We start from the raw sequence: 24,374 nt of genomic DNA, 5'->3' as shown, positions 1-24,374 counted from the left end.
TGTTAACAGGGCTTGTGTAGCATCTATGATATCCTGGGTTTTGATCTATAGCATTACATAAATTGGACATGGGGCCGCATGCCTGTAATCCCAGAGGCAAGAATATCAGAAGTTCAAGGTCATCGTTGGACCCATGGCAAATTCAAGGTCAGGCTGGGTTAAGTGAGACCCTGTCTCAAAACAAAATGAAAGAAAAACAAAACAGAAACCGTCCCTGTCTGCCCCCATCCCATAATATGCATTTCACAGTTGCTCACCTGTGAACTCAACTTCCAGGGCTTTTGGAACCATTTTCAGTTCTCTAAAATATCAGCCTGACCTTTTATTCCTTACTCCTCTGTAAAATGGCTTTCCCTTCCCTCTCCTCCCTGCTAGTCTCTGACCTAACCATCCCTGAGGAAGTCTGGCTTCCATGAACCCCATGGTTTCATGAGGCCTTTCTCAGCTTCCCCTGTGGTGTCTGGACACTGCTCATCATCGGCCCGCACTGTTCCCACTGATAGGGTTTAGATAGGGGATGTCTACCTTAAATGCCTATGTATTAGACTTGGCCCTCAGCTAGACACTATTGGAAAGTACTGGAAATTTAACAGGTGGAGCCTAAGAGGTTGTTTTAGATCATGGAGCTATATGCCTTGTGGGCTGTGGAACAGAATTCCCCCTTGTCTATTTACTGGCTGCCAGGAGGTACGGCCTGCCCTACCCTGGGTTCCTTGGCAACATCTACACCACAAGCGAGAAACAGTGGGGGCCTATTAACCAGGCACTGAAAACTATTTTTTTAAGTGTGTGTATGCGTGAGCATGTGTGTGCATGCATGTGCACCTCCCCTGTCTGCACAGGTGTCCATGGAGGCTAGAACAGAGCATCAGGTTGGAAGCTGCCTGATGTGGGTGCTGAGGACCACACTGTTATCCCCTACAAGAGCAGCAAAGCAAAGCGTCTTAACCCCTGAGCCATGTCTCCAGCCCCCTCCTCTTTTTATAAAGTATTTCTGGTGTTTTGTTACAGCAATGGAAGGTTGAATAACATAATCTACTTTTAATATTTCATAGTATTTTTGGGCCTAGTACGTACCAGGAACAGAATTGTATGTATGTATGTATGTATGTATGCATGTATTACTGGAGCCTCATCTTACACTTATCCTGTAAACAGGGTATAATTCAGGTTAGGAAAGGGCTAATGATTCATGGAAGGCCATATAAAATTGTACAAGTACAATTCCTTTGCAGCCAGTTACATGGTAAATACTCAAGGTAAAAGCATTTCTACACTGATTTAACTCAACTATAAACCTCTGCAAGGAAGGAATTCTAATCCATAGATGCTGGTATCACCTGCACCAAGTTAATGCACGGGAGCCAGGGAGGGGTGAGCACCGTCTAATATCCTTTAACACAAGGACTCTGTACCTTTAACATCTGCCCCATAGCATCATTGTTTGTGTCTGATGTGTGTTTTCTATTATAATCTAAGATGGTTCCTCACTTGTGGCACATCGACCCCTTCCCATTTCTGAGGTGGGGGTGGGACCACAGAACAGGGTCCAAGGAAATAGCTGAGTCTGCTTTTTTGTTTTTTTTGAGACAGCGTTTCTCTGTGTAGCCCTGGCTGTCCTGGAACTCACTCTGTAGACCAGGCTGGCCTCGAACTCAGAAATCCACCTGCCTCTGCCTCCCAAGTGCTGGGATCAAAGGTGTGCGCCACCACGCCCGGCTGAGTCTGCTTTTTGATGAGACACACAAGGATACAAGCCATTGAAATAAACTTCCATTTTATTTTACCAAATATAATTTATCAGTTAAGTCGACACTTGTCAATTCAGTTATAGTAACTATAAATAATTCTCTTTAGACACAGTTCTGTAACTTTTAAAGGATATGAAAGTAAACCAATTTTGTTTCTTCCAGTCAGGCCAAAAGTACATGCAATAGGTGCAACCCGGTGGGAAGAAATGCATCTTCCCCTGAAGTCACTCTCCTGTCACTCCAGGCCCCTCCACTCGCATGCTCTGAGCCTGGGTGCCCCTACCTTTCTGTTTTCTAGGCAAAGGAAGAGGATGCTTCAGTCTCCAGAAAGCCTGATCCCACTCCAGATGTCAGGATAGAGCAAGTGGCTGGGGACCCTGGGGTCACAGTCTTAGGGTATGATGCCTGTACAAGAGTCTTGAGTTTTGAGATGGAGTTAGGCCAGAGGGAAGAGCAGAAACAAACTCAGATCCACACTGATCTGCCTGATACAACCCCAACTAGACAATCTCTATGAATCTGTCCAATTCTACAGTTCTGATTTCAGGTGATGTCAGAGGAAATGAGGCCGAGAAGAGTCTCTAGGTCTAGGCACAGTGTTGGTAGACACGGGGCACTGCTTAATCCTTTTCTTGGAGGCTGACCCTTTAGGCTACACAGCGGGGAGAATTTATGGACTCCAGACAAACAGGCCAGAAGAACAGCCTGCACCCCATTTGTTGAACAGTTTGGGGCATGTGTAGGGAAGGAAGGGGCTTTGGTTTTCTTCGAATCATGGACGAGGCAGATACTGAAGCAGCCTATTGATATCCAGCTTGCTAATTCCAAGCCCTCTTCTGAGTGTGTAGCAAGATGTGGAGAGGAGAGAGGCTGCGGGTGGAGGGTATTTGAGGACGTGCTGCTGCTTGAGCAATGGGGCTGGCAGTCACTGCAGAGTTAGGGGCGAACGAGGGAACATTTACTGCCAGGTTGAAGAGGCACAATGGCCTCTGTAGCCTAGGGGATGAGGTGAGGTTAGAGCAGTGATTCCCTTAGCACTGGTAGGTTGATGCCGGGCACTGAACTTAGCACAGTGTGCACCCCGTAACGACTGCTCAGTGAAGAATTATTGCAGGCCGGTGCTGTGGTAAGGCTCGGGGAGGCTGAGATTTGCTGAATGAGTGAATGGTTGATGCATGTCTGTGGGCAGAAGCCGAGAGAAAGGCCAACGGAGCCCTCGTGTGATAGAATGAGTGTGTTTAGGAAGTGACAGAGGTCAAGACTGACCACGTGGTTATGTCATGAGAGACATTGGTGAGACCCCCCCCACCACCACCACCACCTCCGTTGCCTCAATCTCCAGGTCATTTGGCACATTCCCTTGTCCTATCCCCAATCTTAGAAGCCCATCTGGCAAGCTGCGCAGAGCTGGAGTGTGGAGAGAATTAAGAGAGGGGCTTGAACTTGGTTCTCTAGACTCAGGGGGCACATGAACCTTTGGAAACCTGTGGATGACATGGATCCGTGAAGAGCCCAGGTCACCACCACTCATTTCAGCTGGGAAGCAATCAGGCAGCTGGGCAAGGCACATGTGGGCGGATGGAATCCCCAGTGCACCCGACTCTGCGGGCAGGCTGGCCTGGAACAGGCCTGGGATTACGAGGAGCTGAAGCAACTTTCCCCTGCCCAGTGCTGTGAAGTTGGTCCACTTCTATAAAAGTGTGTGCATGTGTGGGAGTGTTAATTATCCCTCCTCCCTCTGTTCAGCCAAACCCTAAACAACCCAGAGCCCACTTGAGAGTTTCTCATTAGGGCCGAGGCTGAGGTTGCTAAAGCTAATGAATGCCAAGGTCCCCGATGCTGGACAGGATGCCAAGGTCCCAATCTAACCTCCTCTGGAGGCACCCACCGTGGAATTGCACTTGGTGATTGTCTCAAAAGTCTACTTTTACTGCTTATGTCAGCCCATCTGTCTGTCCCGAATTCTTCCTATCCAAACTTGGCTCAATGTATAAAAATTCCCATTGAAAATAATGAGAATTTGGTATCAAAGTGAAATCCCAGAAAGGCATGGGAGTGGAGTGTAGAGTGGGGTAGGGAAACAAAAGGAAAATAAAAATCCAAATAGAAAGTGCAGAGGGGTGGGGGAAAGGCTGAATGGCTAAGCTAGTCCCCAACATCTGTGTCTCTGTCCCCAATGAGCCAGAGCACATGGAAGCTGAGTGCCAGGAGTCCGGTGCCAAGCAGGTCCCCCAAAGCAGTCAAGTATGGGATGGAGAAGTTGTCGGGGTCCAGGCCCCGGCCCCACATCCAGTGCACCATCCAGTCTGCGATGTACAGGAGAATCAGCACCTGGGGAGACAGAGGGTTCTGCCTGTAGCCACCCGCTTTCTGCAGGGGGAGCCAGAGGCCACAAAATTGGATGTGTTCAGTGGATCACAAGGCTTGGCCGGTCACAACCTTTTTGCCAGGACAGCTCACTGCAAGCCAGGGGCTTTCTAAACTAAATCCTGCCCTTACAGGAAGGCCGCCCTTGTCTCAATTCTGGGTCAGATCATTCTTCAGTTACTGCAATTCCTGCCATGTTGGCCTCTCCAGGAGCCTGGTAGGGGCTGGCAGGTAGAGCCAGTTTCTCTTACAAGGACCTGGGTAACAGCTGATTACACAAGCTGCTTTCTCTTCACCCTTCCCACCCTGCTGTTTATTCTAGCATTCATCTGTAAAGTAGGCTTATGAGCCAGTCAGCGAGATACGTCAGTTATAATGCATAACAGTTCAAAAATACATTTTGGATTATCTACTACATTGATTTATTTGTTCCCTTGCTTATGTTCTATAACTATAGATGGTTGAGAATAACTGAGATTGGAATATAGGCACTGGGTCCAGGACCAGTGGTACCTATCGCCTGCAGTGGACAGTGGGTCACAAATGTACAACCTCAGGCCTAACGCTGGGCCTTGTGAATAGGAATCGGCATGTTAGTAAAAATTACATGTACTTTGCACTGGGAGCAGCACTTCATCTAGGATGTTAATGCCTGATTTAGGGGTCCCTACATGACCACGTCTATATGAGAATGAGGTGCATTCTAACCGTTAGGCTGACATACGGTTATTTGGTGGGGTTTATTCTTTTTTTTTTCTTTCTTCTTCTTCTTCTTTTTTTTTTTTTTTTTTTTTTTTTTTTTTGGTTTTTCGAGACAGGGTTTCTCTGTGTGTCCTTGGCTGTCCTGGAATTCACTTTGTAGACCAGGCTGGCCTCGAACTTAGAAATCCGCCTGCCTCTGCCTCCCGAGTGCTGGGATTAAAGGCGTGCGCCACTACGCCCGGCTGGTGGGGTTTACTCTTGCCTGTACTTTGTAAAGACTGAGGTATGAAAATTCTGCCTTGAGGGACTCAGGGGTAGGAGCCAGTAATGTTCCCTGTTTTTAGGCAAATTTGGTTGTTTTGGCCTCTCTGTAAGGAAGCCAGGGGTGACTATTCTAGAACCTTTCACACCCTCTGCTCCGCACACAGCTACCTTGTACTCCTGGAGCCCTGGCCCTGGGTGCCATCCAGTCTCCCTGGAACTTCACAGCCTTTCTGATAGCTGCAGAAGAGTACGGCCGGGGGCCTTTAGCATATGTGCTAGGGTGGAAATGTCAACAGCTGTCTTCACCTTTTAGCCTCCCAAGTAGCACAAGGACACATACAGGGACAGGTGGCAAAGGGACCTGGCAGAACTTTACAGGGAGCAATTGCTACCACTTTGCCTCTCCACAGACTCAGAGAAGGAAGTACAGCTAAAATTGACCACAGGATCATGACCCCTAGGATGGGGCAATGGAATGGGGGTGTGGCTTTCAACCCAGGGGAAGGGGTCAACTGAGGCGGCCACAAAAGACCTTTGGTTTGCTCACGCTCCTTTCCCATCAGGGGTGCACCTGACTACATCGGCAAGGGAGCGTGGTGAGCTGGGTAACGACTACTGGGAACAGCATATGGTTGGCTCTCAGCCTGGCTCTCGCCAAGATTCCTAACAGACAACTTTTCTAAGCACTCAGTTGGGGGTTTGGAAGGAAAATTGCTTATGGCTAAATTAATAATACCATGGGAATGCCAAGCATACAGAAAGAAAAGGCTTGGATGAGTCTTGAAGATGGATTTGTCTTGCACAATGGTTTTGATGCTTGTTCTAGCTGTGGAAAAGCCCTTATTTTAAAGGAAGCCCAGCAGAGGACAGGGTATGGGTGGTTCAAGCCCACCTCCTAGGCACCCTGCGGCTGGTCTACTACTCTCACTTTCAAAGTGTGCCACTGAAGCTGAGAAGGGACACGACCAAGCTGAAGTCACAGAATGGTAGTAATTCTTCCAGGGCCAGTGTCTATCCTCCCGAGTCCCGGCCAGAGAAAAAGTGGCAAGGGACCAGGTCCAAACCTGGGGTTCTTATTCCATGTGGCCCCCCGGGCTGTGCCCTGCTTCTGTTAGGCCATACCTGGAGCAGTGCAGCAGTCATGTAGAAGATGATGAAGATGAGGGTGAGGGTGGTGTGCCCGCCCTGCATACAGCTGATGGTGTAGAGGAACACCAGGTGTCCTGGGACCACAAGGAGGAAGAGGACCCGGGCCGAGCGTGAATTCACATCTAGAAGAGGAGAGAGGAAGACGGGAAGAGAAGCATTGGCCCCATGAGGTCCCAGGATGGTCAACGCCGTATTCTAGGTCAGCACACAGCTATCTCTCTAGGGTGTTTCAGGAAAAGACAATGATGTCTCACCTGGACTTCACTCTTCAGAAATGTAGGCACAGCCCAGCAGAGGAGACCCTTGAACTTGGGCCCCAGCTGGTTCTCTAGTGAGGTTCCTGGCTGCCTCCCCCCACCCTCTAAGGCAGGAATGGACCTGGGAGGGTGAGATGCTATGGTTACCAGGGCTGAAGAAGGTGGTGCATGGACTGGGGCAGCGGCGAGGAGTTGGCTCAGAGTTCTCCCCTGGCATGCCATTCATGTGGAGGAAGGTGGAGATGCGGCTGGCCTGCACAGCCACCAGATTGCCCCCGACACCTGCAGAGAGACACACAGGACTCAGACTTGGAGGAGGAAGGACCGGGAGGTAAACACCTTGTTCTTTGTCCCCTATCTGTAGAGGCCCTGTCTTCTACCTTTACTCGGGGCTGAGCCGACATCGCTCTTCCCTCTGGTGCCAACAGAATACGATGGAAGAAGACAAATTCTCCACAGCTTCTGAGGGACGTTCTATCTAGGCTTTCAGCTTCCCTCACATGCAGGCGCAGTAGTCCCACATACCCTTGAAGTGGCTCTCGGAGTGTTGGCAGGGATGTGGCCCGTGTGTGCAGTATGGACCCTCGCTCACTACACAGCAGGCTCCAAGGCTCTCCTTGCCTTCCCTTTCTCTGGAGCTGACCCCGGCAGGCACTCAGCACTCAAACACTCACCTGATAACCAGCTTCCATACCCAGTGTGAACTCTAACCTGGCACTGCCCTGGTAAACCGCTGGTTACCATTTCCCTTTACCATCACCCCCTAACCTAGCCTCTGTACCTCTCAGCTTTACCCTGAGCCCTGAGAGGTGAACTGCTTAGGCCTCACACCAGTCTCTCGTGCAGTGGAAGGCCCCCGCAGGTAAACAAGGAAAGGGGTTTAGTGTTTTCTATTTTCCTTCTGGTTCCTTTTATGCTTTTTTGGCAGGAGCTTACTCTTGTAGGGAGCGGGGTGAAATTCTAACTGGGCTCCCACAAGACAATTTCTGGGTTCCCTGGCCCTTCAGGGCTAGAGGCTTTCATGTTGCTGATTTCTGGGCTTTTCACGGTCCCCTGTTGGTCCTGTCATGCCATCTCTATCTTTATTAGGTCTTGTTCTCTCTGAGCTAGATTCTCTGGCCTGCTGGAGCCCTGAGTGACACAGAAGCCTTTTCGTTCCCCCAGCAGCTGATGCTAAGTTCTCACCATTAATCACAGGTGTGAAGACAGCCATTCCTGCAAAGTTGGGGTCCGAGACGGTCTTGTCCAGGATGAGACCTCCCACACTATACAGACATGAAGACAAATGACATAAAAACCACGGAAGGTTCTGCTCCAGTCTCTGGGACAAAGAGGCATAGGCCTAGCTAACCTTGGGGACAAGGACAGCAAAGTGGCTTCCAGGAGTCTCTCCTTTCAGTCTTTAGTTCTCGTGCATGCAACAGTTGTCGCTCATAATCTCCTGACTTGGCACAGTGACTCTGGTTAAGAAGGGAAGGCACAGCTACCTTCCCGTGAGGAGTGAGGCTCGCTGTGGCCTGCCTGCTCAGCACTGATTTCCTCAAGGGTAACTGCACTGGCTCCTCCCTGAGGGAGCCGGCTTTCTCGAACCCGGTCACTGTGCTTCAACTGTGGCTAAGCCCAGGCAGTCCAACCAGACAGCTGCATTTCCAAGAGCAAGTGACTGATTCAAGGACAGAACTGTGACCAATTGAAGAGGAAGCAGTGACACTCTATACTGGGTCTTTGTGCCCTGTTGGGGGAAAGCCTCTCTGTCCTCTTGCTGGAATGGGGAGGAGTCAGAAGAGTGAAAACCTGGACTGCTGACCCCCTACTGAGAAGGCAGAGTGACAGAGAGTCCTGGGGCCCTGTGTCCCAGAATGCGGCTGCTTTTTAGTTCCCAAGGTCAGTATGTTCTGCTTTGGAATGAAACCTCGTAGAGATCATTCCTGTCACTTGCAATAGGACACATGGCTGACACTACTAATGCATTTCCAGTATGTGCTCCGTTTCTCCCCCTCTAGGGGTTCAGATGGGGCCTATGGTGAGGTTAGTACAGGGGATGAGAACCCAGGGCCCCAGCATACCTGCTGATAGCCATAGCAATGATGACAGGCTCCCAGCCTGAATACAACACCTCCCTTGTGGCTGGGCTTCTTCGGGCCAGCACCACCCAGACAGGCAGCAGGGCCACAAAGAAGGCACACACCAGGGGATAGATGTATCGCCAGTGCTCTGTGGGGGCAGAGGTCAGAGGGAGATGAGCACCATGGTCCTAGTTCCCAGCTACCCCCAGCTTAGGCTGCAGATGTCCCAAGAGACCAGCTCATCCCCAGTCAGTCATTCTACCCTAAGTGCCTGGACGCACAGCACCTCACCTCATCAATGAGGCCAGCTCTGCCCATTTTGTAGAGGAAGAAACGAAGTAGAAGAGCTACCCAGGCACTGTATGGCTTCTGAGACAGTGCCATACTATGGAGCCCAAGTTGGCCTCATACGGTCTTCCTGCTTTTTCCTCTTGAGTAGCTGGGATCATAGGTGTGCGTGCGCACCACCATGCCCAGTTGGGGCAAGAAAGTTAATAGGCAGAGACCAGACTGTATGTCTCCTGGTCTGATCCCAGCAATCTCTGCCTCCCATCCATCCTCCTCTCCAGTTTGCTAGCAGATTCTAGTCTTCCATTCTTTCCTTTCCCTTCCCCACATCTCACCTCTCCAGAAGAAACAAAACCCCTAGGGTCAGGCAGGGTTGAGTGCCGATACAGTCCTTCCTCTGGTGCCTGCCTACACGATCTGACATCAGTGTCTAGCTAGCCTTGCTACCCTGCGCCCAGAAGTTGTGACAAACTGTTCATACAGTTAACAGTACAGGAAAAACCTTCACACGCTTGCAAAATGGTCCCTATCTCTCCCAATCCCACCCAAGCCATTCTCAGTGGCCTTAGCCTTACTCAGTTCCAGGTAGAGTCCCCAGCTGATGCCTGAGAGGAGTGCCAAGGTGATGAGGTCGCCCAGGCTAGCGGCGATGGGCGTGGCTACGTTGTCTGGGTTGATCCCAATCTTTCGAGACCCAATGATGACTCCGATCATGATCATACCTGGTGAGGAAGGAGAGGCAGGCCGGGTAGGGTGAGAAGGGGAAAAGATATTAATAAACAAAAGGGAACGTCGACGTGCAAGACAGAGTGAGCAGCACCCCCACACCCCGAGCCTTCCCTTCCTTACCCAGGACCAAGGAGGCAATGAAGGCTGTAGCCACACTGCTGGCGCATAGCAGGAAGGCGTGTGGGATGCTAAAGTGGCCATCAGGAATCCAGCCAAAGACGACGGCTGCAATGGATGCCAGGAAGCCTACCACCGTGGCTTGTACCTGGGAAGAGGCATGGTAATGAGGAGTCTGGAGCAGAGCTCCTTAGCTGAGGTCACTGAACACCCAATGGGTAATTCCTGGTCCTTAGCAAGCACGCAGGACTGGGCTCTACAGTTCTTGCAGGCTAGAAGGATGACTTTATTTAGTTTTTGCGCTACCCTAGAATAGGGTAATGTACCCTACAAAAATCCAGACATGTTACTGGCTGATTGGATGTTTCTCTGGAGATGGGATGAGAATCAACAGCCCAGAGATCAGTCAGAGTCAAGGCCCGGGATTCAAGGGGGGAAGAAATTTGATCTGTGTGGCCTCCTGGGAAGATGGGACAGCAGTGGCAGAGGACACTCTAATACTCACACATCTGATTCTACTGCAAAGATTAGTGGAGGCTCAAAATCCCCCAAAACACCTAGTGCCTGGACATGTGATATGGAAGCTACTGGGGCACTCCCTGTCTTGGCCATTCTCCTGAGTAACTAGTCACCTCCTAGCCTACTTTGCAGATGCTGGAGAACCACATAGGATCCAGCTGGGCTGACCTAAGCCTTTCAGGGATTCCTGACTAAGGAGATGCTTAGCCTATTGTCTCTGGTCTATGTTTTCTTACCTGGATAAGGGCCATATTCCCCGTGATCATCCGCCAGAGCTCCTTAGGTGTGTCCATTTGTCCAATGTTGGCCTGGAAGAGGGAGGGTGAAGGGCTGGAGTAGGCTGCACAGGGTTTGGGGCTCTATCTGTTCGAATGGATCAAAAAAGCAATGCATATAGATAGCCTAAGGCTCTAGGGCCAGAGCAAGAGAGCACCCAAGGCAGGCGTACTCTGGGCTGTGAGGGGGCCTGTGGTAGATCCCACTCTGTCCTGTTTATCCAGGTAGCACGTTCCTGCATGGGTCTGTATAACTGTCCTGGCCCTGAAGCAGCTTGTTCTCTTAGGGAAGGCAAGGTCAGTTGCTGGCCCAAGGGCTGAGGCTGCCAGTATTTGGAAAGGAAAGAGTGGGTTGCACCAGCCAGGAGAAAGGAAGAACAAGTTGGGGTGGGTTAGGCTGGCTGCCCTCAACACCATCTTCTCCAGACTTGGCCACGGAGGGACATGCCTGGTCCTGAGTTTTAACACCTCTTGCCTCTCAGCCATGGCTTTCTATTGGGCTCAGTCCATGAAATGTCTGTCTGTGGCTGATCTAAAGGATTTTGGGAGGTGGAAAGGCCAATTCTCTTGAAGAATAAGCTGCCACAGGGAAAGGGGGTGGTTTGAAGGGGTGTGGGGATGGCCTGGCTCTGCTCCTGCCCAGCTGCAGAGTAGGGCTGGAGATCAGAGGAGGCCCCCACCTGTGTGGCTGGAGGGACCAGCATGATGCCTGCCTGTCAAAGCTGCACAAACAGTCACGAGGCAGGTTGCAAAGCAGGAGGTGGGGCAGGCATCCAGGGATGGCTGGGACATCCAAAGCCTGAGCCTGGGAACCATTCTGGGCAGGGAGCCCCTGCCCAGGGACAGGACACCCAGTCTGGGATCTCCCTCCACGGCTTCCCTTTCCTCCCTTGGCCCAGGCAGTTGTGTGGAGACCTACCAGTCTCCATGTTGCCTTCTACCTTCTCCCTGCCCCTCTCCCCTACTTCCCACAGCTAGGACACTCACTGCAGTGGACAGCCTCGATGCCAGGGTCATTTCCAAGTTCCCTTTGAGCCCCAGCAGTGCAGGCACCAGGATGAAGACCTCTGTCACCTTCTGGAAGACCTCCCAGTGCTATAAGATGAACACAGAGTTCAAGAATTTCAGTACCTCAAAGGACTGGCATTGGAGCTGAACAGAGTGGGGTCAGGGGACAGCAGAGGGAAACAGGACCAGCTGGAGCAAGCACCTTACCTCTCCGCAAGAAGCCTAAAAGTAGAATAAGTCTATGAATTCCAAAAAGCACAACCTAACCCCCATCTCTGAACAGGAGGGATCCCTAGCCTGACTCTCCCTTCTAATATGCTTTCATGGGAACCTTGCAGAGGAGCCACCCCACGCTGGCTTATGTTCTAGAACCCTTAGTGATATACTCTCTCAGAAAGCACTCTGCAGCCCCCTCGCCTGCCTTCATCCAGTTGCTCTGTGGCCTCGGCCTTGGGAGGTGTTGTCTCAGCTGTGGAGAGCTCAGCTCCACAGGGCTGGGGCTGGGGTGACTAGAGCGTTTGTTTGGTTTCTATTTCCAAGGGCTTTGGGTCTCAGCCACAGTGACTTTCCCCTAGCAGGTTCTGAATTTAGACGTTGCTTCTCCTATGCTGGTCTGCAATAGATTTCTGATTCCTTTCTATACACCCAATTTCTTAGCTAACAGAAGCAAATACACCCCTGTTGGGAGAGGCTGGGCCTGGAGTCAGGAGACATGGGTTCTAGTCCTGGGTCAATCAGTCCTGGCTCTCCCACCAACCTCCTTGACCAACCTATGTTAACGCATTTTTTTTTTCACTTAGTCACTTCAACAAGCCAATAAGGAGGTTTTTTTTGTTCCCATTTTGCGCATGAGAAAACTGAGGCTCAGGAAGTACTGTCTTAGTTACTGTTGGAACCTAGGTTGGCCACTGAAAGCCCCCTTAGTTGTAACCAAAACTGAGGATTTCCCTAAAGAAGCTGGGATTATCCCCACCAACCTCCCGCCCCAAAGGGTGTGGAGTTCTAAGAATGGAAAGCCTGCATGTTTGTGAGGGGAAGAGGGGCAGGCAGCAGGTGGAGGTATACAGGTTCTTTTGGGTGTCTGGAGACAAGGAGCTGTAACGTAAGTGTGCTGAGCTGAAAGCCTTATGAGCCTCTAAGAGATACAGCGAGGGCTCTCACGATGCTTCCTCAGCAAGCTTTCTCACGATGGATGGCAGGCTGGGGCCCTCAGACATGCTACAAGGCACCAAGCTCCTGCTCAAGCGGTCAGGGGCTAGACTAGAGAGCTAGCTTATAAGGCAATTCCAGCCCCTCGACCCTACTGCTAAAGAACAAGGCTGCCAATCCAAACCACAATGAGAGGTCACCTCATACCTGTTAAGACAGTTAAGAGGACAAACAGAAAATACCAAGTATTAGCACAGACATGGAGATGGGACCATGTCTGCACTATTGGTGGGACTATAAAATGGAGCTACTTTGAAGAACAGTAAGACAGTTCCTCACACTAAAAATCAATTGCATTGTATCCCCAGCACTTGGGAGGTATGGGTATTTCTGAAAGCTCGGGGCCAGCTATCTACGTAGCAAGACTGTCTTAAAAATGAATAAGGATCAGGGCCAGTAGCAGCCCCCTGCAGAAGAGTCTTCCCAACTCACAGTAGTGGTGGTGGTGGTGGTGGCGCACACCTTAATTAAGCCCAGCACTTGGGAGGCAGAGGTAGGTGGATCTCTGAGTTTGAGGCCAGTCTGGTTTACAGAGAGTTCTAGGACAGCCAGGGCTACACAAAGAAACCCTGTCTTGAAAACAAAAACAAAACCAAAAAACCCCCCAAACTAATCAACCAAATAAATAAATACCCAAATATGCTGGGGAGATGACTCGGTCTGTAAAATGCTTGCTACACAAGTCTCTGTACTAGAGTCTGGACACCTAGCCTGCACGTGAAAAGCCAGGCTCAGCAGTGTCCCTAACCCCAGCCACTAAGGCTTGCTGGGCCTTGAAGATTAATGAGTCACCAGCTTAGCCAATCAGGGAGCTGCAGGTTCAGTGAGAGACTGGGGAGATGGCACAGTGGTTTAGAGCACTAACTCCTCTAGCAGAGGACTGGGGTTCTATTCCCAACACCCACATAGTGGCTTACAACTGTCTATAATCCCAAGAGATTTGAAACCCTTTTCTGGCCTCCTCAGAAGCATCAGGCATGCACATGATGCACAGATGTGCATGTGCAGGGAAAACATGCATACACAAAAAAGAATGCTTGTGTGTGTGTGTGTGTGTGTGTGTGTGTGTGTGTGTACACATATGGTGGAGAGCAACAGAAAAAAAATGTCCTATGTTGACCTCTGGTCTCCATGTATGTGCACATACCCATACAACATGTATACAATTCATATAACACACACACACACACAAATGAACAATTAAACAAGTAAAATGGCCATATGGTCTAGCAATCCTATTTCTTCTCCTGACTACTTAGTCCTGAGCCCTAAGTATTTATCCAAAATAACTGAATGGAAGCAGGATCTTGAAGAAATATCTGTCCACTCCTGTTCATAGCTTCATGTATTCATGACAGCCAAGAGGTAGAATCGATCCAACTGTCCACCAATAGCTGAGTGGACCAGTACAATATGGTATACAAATACTGAAGTATGACTCTGTCTTGAAAAGGAAATACTGTCCCATGCCACAACTTAAGGACATTCTACCACAACAGTCAGCCATGACAAGGCAAATATGGCATGATTCCACTTATGTAGGGTCTGCAGTAGTCATCACATTCATAGAAGCGCGCGTGCGCGCGCACACACACACACACACACACACACACACACACACACACACGGGGAGAGGGGTGGGGTTGTGGTTGCTAAGGGCAGAGGGCCTGGAGAGAACAGGATCAGCATTCCGTGGATGCAGAATGGAGCTGAGAATGTAGTTTACATACTTCAAGATGGTTACGGAGTAGTTTTGTGTTATGTGATTTTCTGCAACATTAAAAGTAAACATACAAACAACCCAGATGGTGTATCTGTAATTCTAGCATTCAGAGACTGAGGCAGGAGGACTGGGAGTCTGAAGATAGCTAGAGGTACAAAGAGAAACTTTATCACAAATAAACAAACAAACAACAAGATGCACAAGGTTGGGCCAGGGAGCAGAGATGAAGACACTGGTGGTGCCTTCTTGTTAGTGTTCTTATAGTGTGTGAAGTGAACAGGATCCAGAGAACAGTTCATTTGTTTCAGGGCTGCAGCATAGCCTTGTCTGAGCTCCTAGGCTTAGGATTTTGTAGTGATTCCTAAAGGACCTGGACTCTCTGAAGACTCCCAGGAAAGAAGAGGCACTCCCGACCCCATGGCAGTTCTGACCTTTCAGCCATTGCTTTTCAAACACTGGGGAAGGTGAAGATCTTCCCTGCTCCTAGGCAGCCCCTGTGAGGTGCCTCATGAGCCCTGGGACTGTTACTGTTGGACAAGGCTGGGAGATATACCCTTGGGGATCCAGCTCCCTTTAGCTGAGGCCGAAGCAGCCTTGTTCTGTCTGCTCACAATGGGCAAGCAGCTTCAGAGAGGGAAGGATTCTTCCCCTCCCTTAACGAGTGTGGGCTTTGGGAGCTCTCTCAGAACACGGTCCCTCATCCCACCCTCATCTCAAATGCCTGCCTTCCTGTATCTAAGCTGCTAGCTCTCTGAAGGCGATGGGTGTATGCCGATAAAGAGGAAAGAGTAGAGGGAAGCTCTCGAAGTGTATGAACTGTTTGTAAGGAGTATAGCATATAGTATCATCAAGGAAAAAAAAATACAGCGGGGTTGGTGGGACAAGCCTGTAAGTCTATCTTCAGGATGATGAGACATGTGAGTGAGTCTAGCCTGGGCTACATAGCAATAAGATCCTGGAGAAAAGAATGTATAAAGTTCAGCTAACTCCCCTAGCTGCCACCCTAAGCACCCCTAATTTTCTCCTTCCAATACATACACACCCTCTGCTTTGAACTACAGGGGAACCTAGAAGTTATGGGATTTTGGGCGGGATGAGATGGGGTGTATCGGCAAAGGAAAGGATCAGGGCCAGTAGCAGCCCCCTGCAGAAGAAGTCTTCCCAACTCACAGAAATCAGCCTGGAAATCATACTATCTGGACTTTTGGCCCAGCAAAGCCCTAAGCTGGTACCTGGGACTGAAGAGCCAATCTCCATATCTAATTTTTCTACTCACAAAACTCTCAGAGATGCAGCTCAGGTAATCTGTGACTGTATGCTTGCACAGGACTCTGGGAAGCAGAGCCATCCAGAAAGCAGGGTGGTCCTGAGGTTAGGGGTTGAGGATGGATCGGTAAAGATTAGAGTGGTTTCTCTTACTCCTTTGGCCTAATTCCGGCCCATCCAGTTCACCCTGGCTGGGAGTGTCTGCCCGTGAAGTCAAACCAGTCAGCTAAGCCATTAGGCAAGCTACCACCCACACCTTCCTGAACCAATGGGCATGGAGCAGGGTCCAGGAAGCTCTGCTTGGCTTGCGGGATGGGGGTGGGGGTGGGGGTGTAGAAGGAACCACCCATGGATCTTTACTGCTTCTCAGAATCTTAGCCTCTCTCCCTTTCTTCTTTCTCTCACCTCGGCTCTTGTAAGGTATATGATCAGATAGCTGCTCCCACATTTAAAACTAATCCTGACCCAGAGCAATCACTCCAAGCCCCAGAGCTCCGAGATCTGGCTGTGACTCCTTCCTTGGCCATCTAACCTGATCTTACGCCTGTAACCTCATCTGGCCCAGCCTCCTGTTCCGGAAGCAGATTAGTAAGAAGTCAAGCCAGGGTGAGGAGAAGATGGAATCAAGACATTAAAATGACACCCCACACCCACACCCATTCTAAGGCACCACGCTGCTCAAGAACTTTTCAGGTAATCTTGGGTCAGGCTAGATCACAGTTTCTATCTGATAGAGGCTTATCCCACAGGGCCTCCTGGAGATGTTCGAGCAGAGGGGCCTCAGGGCAATGCCTGCATGTCCAGAGCTGTATGAAGCAGGAGAAAAGGAAATGGCTCTGATAGCACACGAAAGGCAGAGGTGGGCAGAGCGGAAGGTGGTCAAGGAAGACAGGAACTGAGTGGCCTGCCCAGGGGCTCCAGCAGCCTCCAGGAAAACAGTTCCCATCTCTGTTTCCCTCCCATACCCTTCCCCAAGGCTCTGCTGGGGGAGGAGGGGGTGTCTTAATCTCTCTGGATACTCAGCAAGTAAGAGTGCATTAAAACAAGGAGTGGAGAGCTCCCCTACTCTAATCTAGTTGAGAGGTCCTATGAAGATCACATACCACCACCTTCTGACCCACCCCCATTTCTCACAAAGGCTGATAGAAAATGGTTGTAATGCCCTGCAGGAGCCCAGGAAAGAATGGGGGGCGCAATAAAGCACGGGCAGCTTGAGGCTCCTATGCAGTCTCTTTCTGAAGCCAACACTGGGCTTGCTCCTACTTCCCTTGAAACTATTGGCTGCAGTGGGCAAGTCAGAACAGACTGCAGTCTGCTTCTCTTCTAACCTGGAGGATCCCTCTGCTTCTCATTTCACTGTGGAGGCGACTACACACAGGAAGTGAAGCAAGGGGTCCGATGGGACAGAAGCAGGTCTCTAGGAAAAGCCCAGTATTAGCTGCAGTGGGAACCTTGGCTCAAGGAGGCATCTCTGTACTGAGTACAGACTCCTGATGCTCTGGAACCATGGGGACCTTGAACAACCAGCAACCAGCCCTATCTGGGCACTTTGGGATGGTCTCACTGCGGGTAATTTTATCCTGAAAGGAAAACACAGCTATGACTCCTGTATCTAAGAGCGTCAACCATCCCCATCACTCCCCAAGATGTAGAGTAAGAACCTTCTTGTGGCTCCCTGCCCCTGTCCCCCACACCCCCATACTCACCTACTCCAGTTCTATTGCTGTAGCCATCTGTGGGCCTTGCTTTAGCCCAGCTGTGGTGGGACCATGGGGGAAGGGGGCGCAAGGACAAGCCAGTCATTGTCATCTACACCAACTGAATCCTAGCTCTGGTATGAGCCAAGATGCCACACTGAGGGAGATGCCAACCCTCTGTGGGCACACTAGGCAGCTCCAGGTCCCCTACAACCTAGGGCATAAAGCAAGGCATCAGAGGTCTGTCCCTACTCTGGAACCTTGACATATCAGAGGTGGAGAGTGAGGGGTACGGGAGCTGGACCCTACTTTCCCTTTGGCTTTTGTTCACTTTAAAAGCCAATGCCAATCGTTCTGGTTCCCAGTCTGCCCTCAAGACAAGACAAAACCAGCAGGCTCCTCAGTCTTAAGCCAGTCTGCAAATCCCGGCCATAATGAAGGTTACAGGGGTTACAGACACAAGCTCTGGGGGAGATGACCACTGGTATTTCTATGCCACAGTTTCTCATCCACAAAATGGAGATCGATGCCCTTTTCCTACTTTTTGGGCTTACAGGAAAGACCCCCATTACCCTACGCTACGTCATCATTATCAGAAACTAAGTTAAATGTCTCCTGGCTCACCACAGGACACTTGTTCTGTAGGCTCCTTGTTTTCATCCTGTGGTGCCGGGGATGGAAACTGGGGCTTTGTGCATGCTAGGCAAGCACCGTACCACTGAGCTACACTTAACAGCCCTGAAGCTCTTTGCAGGCATTCACCGAGAACCCCCAAATGGTAAGAATGAGAACCAGGGCCTCAGAAAGGAGAGGTGAGGCAGACTACAAAGCCAGTCTCATGTCTTCTCCCCTTCTTTCTCCCCCCAGCTCTGAGCAATCAGCGGGGGTGGGGGTGGGAGCCCCAAGCTCTGGATTGGCTTCCTAAGTCCGGGTAGGAACAGTCCTCACAATAACAGGTTTGAAGAGAGGGAAGGCAGCACCAGACACTTTCACAAGCTATAAATATTCCCATTAAGCTTCCTAAGTTGCAGGGTTCAGCGCCATGGTCTACATGGACATTACATACAGTACCTACAGCCAACAACCTTCAGTCACCTGAGAAGGACCTGGAGACCCCCGTGGCAGTCTCTGTGAGCGCGGCTTGAGTGTTAGCTGGGCACAAAGGGAGGCGAGGTTGAACCTCCTATCCTTTCGGGAGATGTCACAGTGAGGGAGCCCTGGGGCAGGGTGGAGGGAGTGGTCCCCAAGGACCAATCTCCTTCTGCCCCTGTCCTTTGGAGTACCTAGGATAAAGCCAGCATTGAGCAAGCACTAGACATGTTCTGATTAGCACTGGTAGAAAGCTGTGTGTGTCTCACTGTGCTTCAAAAGCTTTAACTTCTAAACAAGACTTTTTCTCTTTCCAACCTGGAGGCTCTTGGTAAGTCCGGACTCACAATGCACTAAATACAGCTTGCCCCAGCTCTGGCTCTTAGTTCCCAGGTGTCCTATCAACTCGTACTGTTTTGTCTATCCAGTATCCTCACAAAGTTTCCTGTTTGCCCAGAGCATGTTTGTGACAGACAAGGAGCAGAGAGAGACGATTCTGCTAAGGTCTGGTTACATTCTGTTCCCATCCACGACACTTACAGCTTCTGCAGGTCTTATACCACCTTCCCAAACCATCCTTGCTCACCAAGGAGACCGTGCCAAGGATGCACAAAGATCAGCAATACAAAATGCCTTAAGAGCTTTCTCACTGGGTCTGAGACCCTCCTGACAGCTGAGTAAATTCCTGCCCAGCGGGGGGAATGGAGGAGAGGCTTGAAAAGGAGTGTGCTATCATTGGTATCCTTGAAACCTCCGGAGAAAGGAAAGTAGGCATAAAGAGGAGACCTATCTAGATGTCTCCTACTGAGCTGGAATCAACAGCGCTGAGGAGGCATAGCAAGCAACAGGCCTGCTCCTCTCTTCCCACCCCCAGGCTGAGCTCTGGAGTTACATCTGTTACTGTTAGGCAATACTGCTCTGACCACCTCCCTGGGGCTACTTGGCTTCTCTGAAGGTTCTGCAGTAAGTAACAGAGACAGCAATGAAACCAAGGATGTGATCCAAAGGGAAATAGTATTCTAGGAAGCAGCAGCTGCTTCTGACACAGACGTGGAGAGGAACTTCTAAGAGTCAGTTTCCCCGAAGGCCAAGGTATTGAGCGAGGAGGACTTGTGAGCGGAGGCCACCCTCCTCAGGTCTTACCTGCACAATGTCCAGCACCATGCCAGCTGCCACAGTCCCAAAGCCTGCCAGTAGGAAGGGGAACAGCACTTGCAGTCCAATGGAAAAGGAGGTCTCCTTGAGCGGGGAGGGTGGCGCGGGGCCCCGGTCTGTGCTGACATCGTCACTCTCGTTACTCTGGCTCCCGTTCTCCAGCAGGGCGTCCTCCTCCCGAATTCCCTTGGCGTTAGCTCGGGACTCAATCACTACCACCTCCACCCCATCAGGCCCCAGGAACTCTGAGGTCCCAGCCAAGGGCTCTCGCCCAGGGCCATCCGAAGAACAGGGAGAAGGAGTAGGGCCAGTACCATTCGGCTGGTGGATGTCCTTTGGCTCTGGCTTAGAGGACATGACAGGCAGGGAGGAGAGGAGGGGAGAATTTATTTATTTTTCTTTCTCTCTTCGACTCTGACTTGGGAAAGAACTTAGTCTTGGGGTGAACCCAGGCTTGATTGCCGCAAGACCTCTTCCCACGGCTCTCCACTCCTACCGGGCACTGTAAAAACTGATCTACCAAAAGACAGCCCCATCAAGCAATGCAGCCCGGAGCTGGAAGGAAACAAAGTCCTCACCAGATGCAGCAGCTGCCTCTACGGGTAGTGGGTGCCTGCGCCCAGCAGCTCTGTGTTGGGCCAGGGGCAATCTTTGGTTCTCAGTGGCCAGCTCCTCAGAGCAGGAGCAGAAGAGCTCAACCTGAGTCTGGAGTGTCTGATGCTGCAGCCCTCTCTTGGGAAAAGCTGAATGAGTTCAGATCGTTCAGAACGAAGCCAGGGTTTCTTCTCACTCCTGCTGGGTGGCTTCAGCTTCTCACAGCACCTTGGCTGGGCTCAGCTGGTCCCAGTGTCTGCTATCTTTCCCCTCTCTCCCAGAGATGTCTTCCCTTCTTGAGAAGATCTTGTACTTTCTCGGTTGCCTGGTCCTTAAAGTCACAAGAATCAGTGTGGAACACCTTCTGTTGGGAGGAAGGACAAAAAGGAGAGAGAGAGAGAGAGAGAGAGAGAGAGAGAGAGAGAGAGAGAGAGAGAGAGAGAGAGAATATGAATGTTGGTACATAGCAAAAACCAGTTCCTACTAGGATGATCTGCAGAGCATGTGGTGTTACAGGGGTGGCTATCAGCTGTTCTTTTCCTGCTAGGATTGCACTGTCCCGCCCCACTTCATGTCGAGATGCAGTGAGTTCTATTCCCAGCAGCCTCCCAGCCAGCAAACCACCACCCATAAGAAGGATGCTTCATAGAGACCTTGGCATTGCCTCCTGAGCAACCTGGGGTGGGCAGGGATGTGCTCAGGAGCTGTCTTCTCGGATCTTGATAAGAACTCAGTATTACTTAAGTATTACAGATTCAGATGCAAACTCCCTTCTTGAGTGACTTATTACAAGACAGCAACAGCAAGACAGGGCAAACAGAGAGGCTGATCATTGAGGGGAGCATCCTTAGACCTCTAATTGTCCTAGCCCCCTGCTGGGATGGGAGAGGATGCCAGGAGAACTCCCCAGGCAACCGGGGCAGGGCAAGCCGGCCAAGATCAAGGCCAAGAACCAGAGGCCTTCTTCCTACTCTTGCCCTTGAAAGTCAAGTGTTACAGAAACCACAGGTTAACCCTGGTCCAGGCTGCATTTACACTTCTCTCTATGCTAGGTCCGGTGAGCCTGTCAGATAGGACCTGGCAGTTAACTAGATTGAAGAGACAGAGTGTGAAACTACTGTTTATTACCTACATTTTTGGTTACCTGGCCTCCCCCCTTTCCTCTTGGGTTACTGACAGCCAGACATGGTGCAATTCTTAAAAACAAAAATATCGGGAAAAGGTGTAGAAAGAGGAAAGAAAAACAAAGTCAGGCAAATCCAAGTGTCACAAGCTAATATGCATTTACTCCCAAATCATGTCTCTGTCTTTGCCTGCCCTGCTTTTCTTTGCTTAAAGGATTCCCCACGAATTGACTCCAACTTGTTGCATTTCACCAGCATAGCTCTCACCAGCATGGTTCTCAATAGTAAAAAAAAAAAAAAAAAATCCAGAGGGTTTTGCAGGTATGATGAACAGGCTGTTAGTATTCCAAACACTCACAATTAGTCAACTCCAGTTTGGTTAAGGCAGAATCAAACTCTAGGGCCCAAGTTATGAGTCTTCCATTAACTCCGTCACCAGCCAAGCCACCTTAACACAGCACCGTTGTTTTCAAAGATCCTCACTAGTCAGCCAAGAGGAAACACTCAGTTTGAGTCCACCGCCCCCAAGCCAGCAAAGTTTCTGAGTTCCTTCGCTAAAACCTGACTGCCCCCCCGCCCCCCGTCTTTCTGGCAGGCCACTTTGACCTGGAAGGGGGCTAGCAAGGGGAGCAGGCCAGTCTCTCAACTACATCAGCAGTAAAGCCACTACCGATGGGCCTCAGGCTCTAGGAAGCCGCGGCTCCTTTCCAAGCGGGGATGGACAAAAAAGCCCGGTTTAGGTATCCCCAACTACAGGGGAGGGGAAGAGGAGTGCCTAGTTGATTTCCGCCGACTCCCGGCAACTCAAGACAGCAAAAGCACTGCGTCCTGGAGTCCCCCGCCCTCGTCTCCCTCCTTCCCAGACCCAACAACACTGACCTGCGCCTCGCTGGGGAGAAAGGGCGCCTGGAGAATGGTAGCAGGGGCCCGCGGAATTGGGGGATGCAGGGTACCCCCTCTTCTCATCACTCCTCCCCCTCTGCCGTCCTCCTCGAGCCCCCGAGTGTGCCCCGCTACACCCCCAGGCAAGGCGAGCGTCCAACCGCGACACCCGGCTCGCTACATTTCGCTTCTGCCTTCCTGTGAGGCCGCCGCTCCGATTCCACGAGGGGAGGTGGCCTGGTGGGGGTGATCAGGATATTCCGCCTCGGGCTGGTGGGGACCGGACTGGGCCTGAGATGCCGAGCTCTCTTGTCCCCAATCGCCTCCTGCCCGCGGACTTGGACAAGAGTGTTTGGCTGTGGGTGGCAAACGTGATCTGGGGCAGAGCGGGTGGTAACCCCCCTCCATCAAGAGTAGAGTCAGGATGGACAACTGCATCAGCCAATCAGAGCAGGAAAAGGGGCGGGCCTCGCCCAGGCCCCGCCCATTTCCCCGGCGTTTCTTGAGCTGGGGGCGGGGTGAGGGGGAAAACGCAGCAGAGTGACGGGAACTCAGAATTGGAGGGTGTTGTGGGCTCGCGGTGCTCAAGCGCGGGCGGGTGCTGCGCTCCTGAGTTCCCATGGCCTCTCCAGGCGAGCGTTCTGCTACGCATGTACTCCTGAATCTTGACTATCTCTAGTGAGCCTCTGGGCCTTCCAGAAGACCCGAAACCACCCCTTCGAGCCGGCCAGCTGGCGATCGCCCGGGCCGCAGCAGCCATCGCGTGTTCCTTCTCCACGCCCAGTCCCTACCTTCTTCCTGGGCACAGTTCCTATTCATCAGGCTCCTCATCTCCCCTTCCAGGTTCCTTGTTCCTCTGGGCGACTGACCGAACCTTAATCTGCTTTAATAAAGTTCCAGCCTTGAAAGGGGTGGGGATGGGCAGGCTGGAGGGAAAATTTGTTAGACTCATGGCTGGGGCTACACACACCAATGAGGTATGGGCGGAGGGGAGCGGGGGTTTCCTTTGACCCAATCGTGGCCCTGTGGGAGAGAAGTCTCCATCCCGGGCCGAAATGAAGGCCAACTTTCCCTGACGCACCTTGTGGGATCAAAGTGTTTTCATCCTCGCTTTTGCCACTTCCTCCCTGGGGTGTCTTCACTTCATCAATCCAAACTCAGTACCAGTTAGTTCTCTTTGGGTTGTTTTTGTGAAGGGGATGTGACCTCCCTATAAAGGAACTCCCATTTCCAGCCTTTCCCCCTTCATCTGTAGAGCCTATAACCAGAGGTTCCTTTCCTGTCACTTTCTTCCCTAGAAATGTTCCTTGGGGGCAATTGAGCATTTCTCTAGACCGTTGAATAAGGATAGGATGTATATAGGAGAGAAAGAGAATGCTGGCTACTGAGCACACATGCTCTACAGCAACCGGAGAGGGCCATTCCTTTGGACAATGATAACAAATGTAGCCACAAAAACCTGTCCCCACCTGCTAATCCAGCAACCCTGGGTTCAGCTCCGCTGCTGGGATATCAAAGGTCTATATTTTTTAAGGACCCAGCAAATGTCACTGTAGTTGAACTCCAATTTTGGTTTCACAGCCGAGTCTATGTTTGAATATGGAAGTTACTCCTAGATTGGGCAACACTAGGTCTTTGCCAGAGGACCAGTTTTGTGCAAAATGACTATAGATTGGGAGGAAAACTAAGACTGATTATATGGCTGCCTGAGTGTTGGCAGTCTTAGCCCTTGGGAGACAGAAGCAGGAGACTCTACAGAAATGAGGTCGTCTGGGTCTACCGAGAGACAGTGCCCGATAGTTAAGAGTTATACAGTTGAGACTCTGTCTCAAGGCCAAAAACTTTCATCCAATAGCAACTTAAAAACAAAATCTTTGTCCTTCTCTTATTTCCACCCTCATACTTTTTATCTACTTGAAAAGTTTTTCTTTTTAGTCGAAGTAAACTGAACATATGGGAAAGTGCGTAAAACCTAGAGTATGGACCAACAAATTATGGTACAGACAACCGGCTGATGAAACCACCACCAAAAGGAAGAATTCAGTCATTACTGCCACCCCAGAAGCTCCCTTGGTCTCTCACTCACCCTCTTCCCTAGGGTGGCCTCTGTCTGACACTGTTCATTTTGCCTGTGAGCGTTTGG

The 24,374-nt window shown here is 50.8% G+C and overlaps 1 protein-coding gene across 3 annotated transcripts; it reads right to left on the bottom strand.

Annotated features, from left to right (window-relative positions):
- Positions 1-1,770: 1,770 nt before the first annotated feature.
- Positions 1,771-22,626, bottom strand: Slc41a1 (solute carrier family 41 member 1). 3 transcript variants are annotated; one of them, XM_029473717.2, is made up of 12 exons: positions 22,229-22,626; positions 21,708-21,831; positions 19,620-20,589; positions 11,472-11,579; positions 10,446-10,517; positions 9,694-9,838; positions 9,420-9,566; positions 8,557-8,704; positions 7,676-7,755; positions 6,638-6,772; positions 6,207-6,355; positions 1,771-4,082 (listed from the first exon to the last, which is right to left on the bottom strand). In XM_029473717.2, exons 3-12 carry the CDS (start codon positions 19,986-19,988, stop codon positions 3,897-3,899), a joined length of 1,539 nt encoding a protein of 512 aa, XP_029329577.1. In that variant the 5' UTR covers positions 19,989-20,589; positions 21,708-21,831; positions 22,229-22,626; the 3' UTR covers positions 1,771-3,896. The 3 variants fall into 3 exon arrangements, with proteins under 3 accessions (XP_029329577.1, XP_021009809.1, XP_085697026.1); XM_021154150.3 differs by lacking the exon at positions 21,708-21,831; XM_085840900.1 differs by lacking the exons at positions 21,708-21,831; positions 22,229-22,626 and adding an exon at positions 21,370-21,421.
- Positions 22,627-24,374: the final 1,748 nt, after the last annotated feature.

The sequence above is a fragment of the Mus caroli genome, unplaced genomic scaffold, assembly GCF_978045245.1.
Source record: "Mus caroli unplaced genomic scaffold, Mus_caroli_1 scaffold_1, whole genome shotgun sequence".
Lineage (NCBI taxonomy): Eukaryota > Metazoa > Chordata > Mammalia > Rodentia > Muridae > Mus > Mus caroli.
Note: the sequence above shows the minus strand (reverse complement) of the source record. Positions and strands in the feature narration are given on the sequence as shown.

Excerpts from the sequence above, each read along its gene's own strand:
- Slc41a1 (XM_029473717.2), bottom strand. The coding sequence starts at position 19,988 with ATGTCCTCTAAGCCAGAGCCAAAGGACATCCACCAGCCGAATGGTACT. Across the intron at positions 11,580-19,619 it reads TGGTGCTGGACATTGTGCAG|CACTGGGAGGTCTTCCAGAA; the intron begins GTAAGACCTGAG and ends TTCATCTTATAG. Across the intron at positions 6,356-6,637 it reads CACCACCTTCTTCAGCCCTG|ATGTGAATTCACGCTCGGCC; the intron begins GTAACCATAGCA and ends CTCCTCTTCTAG.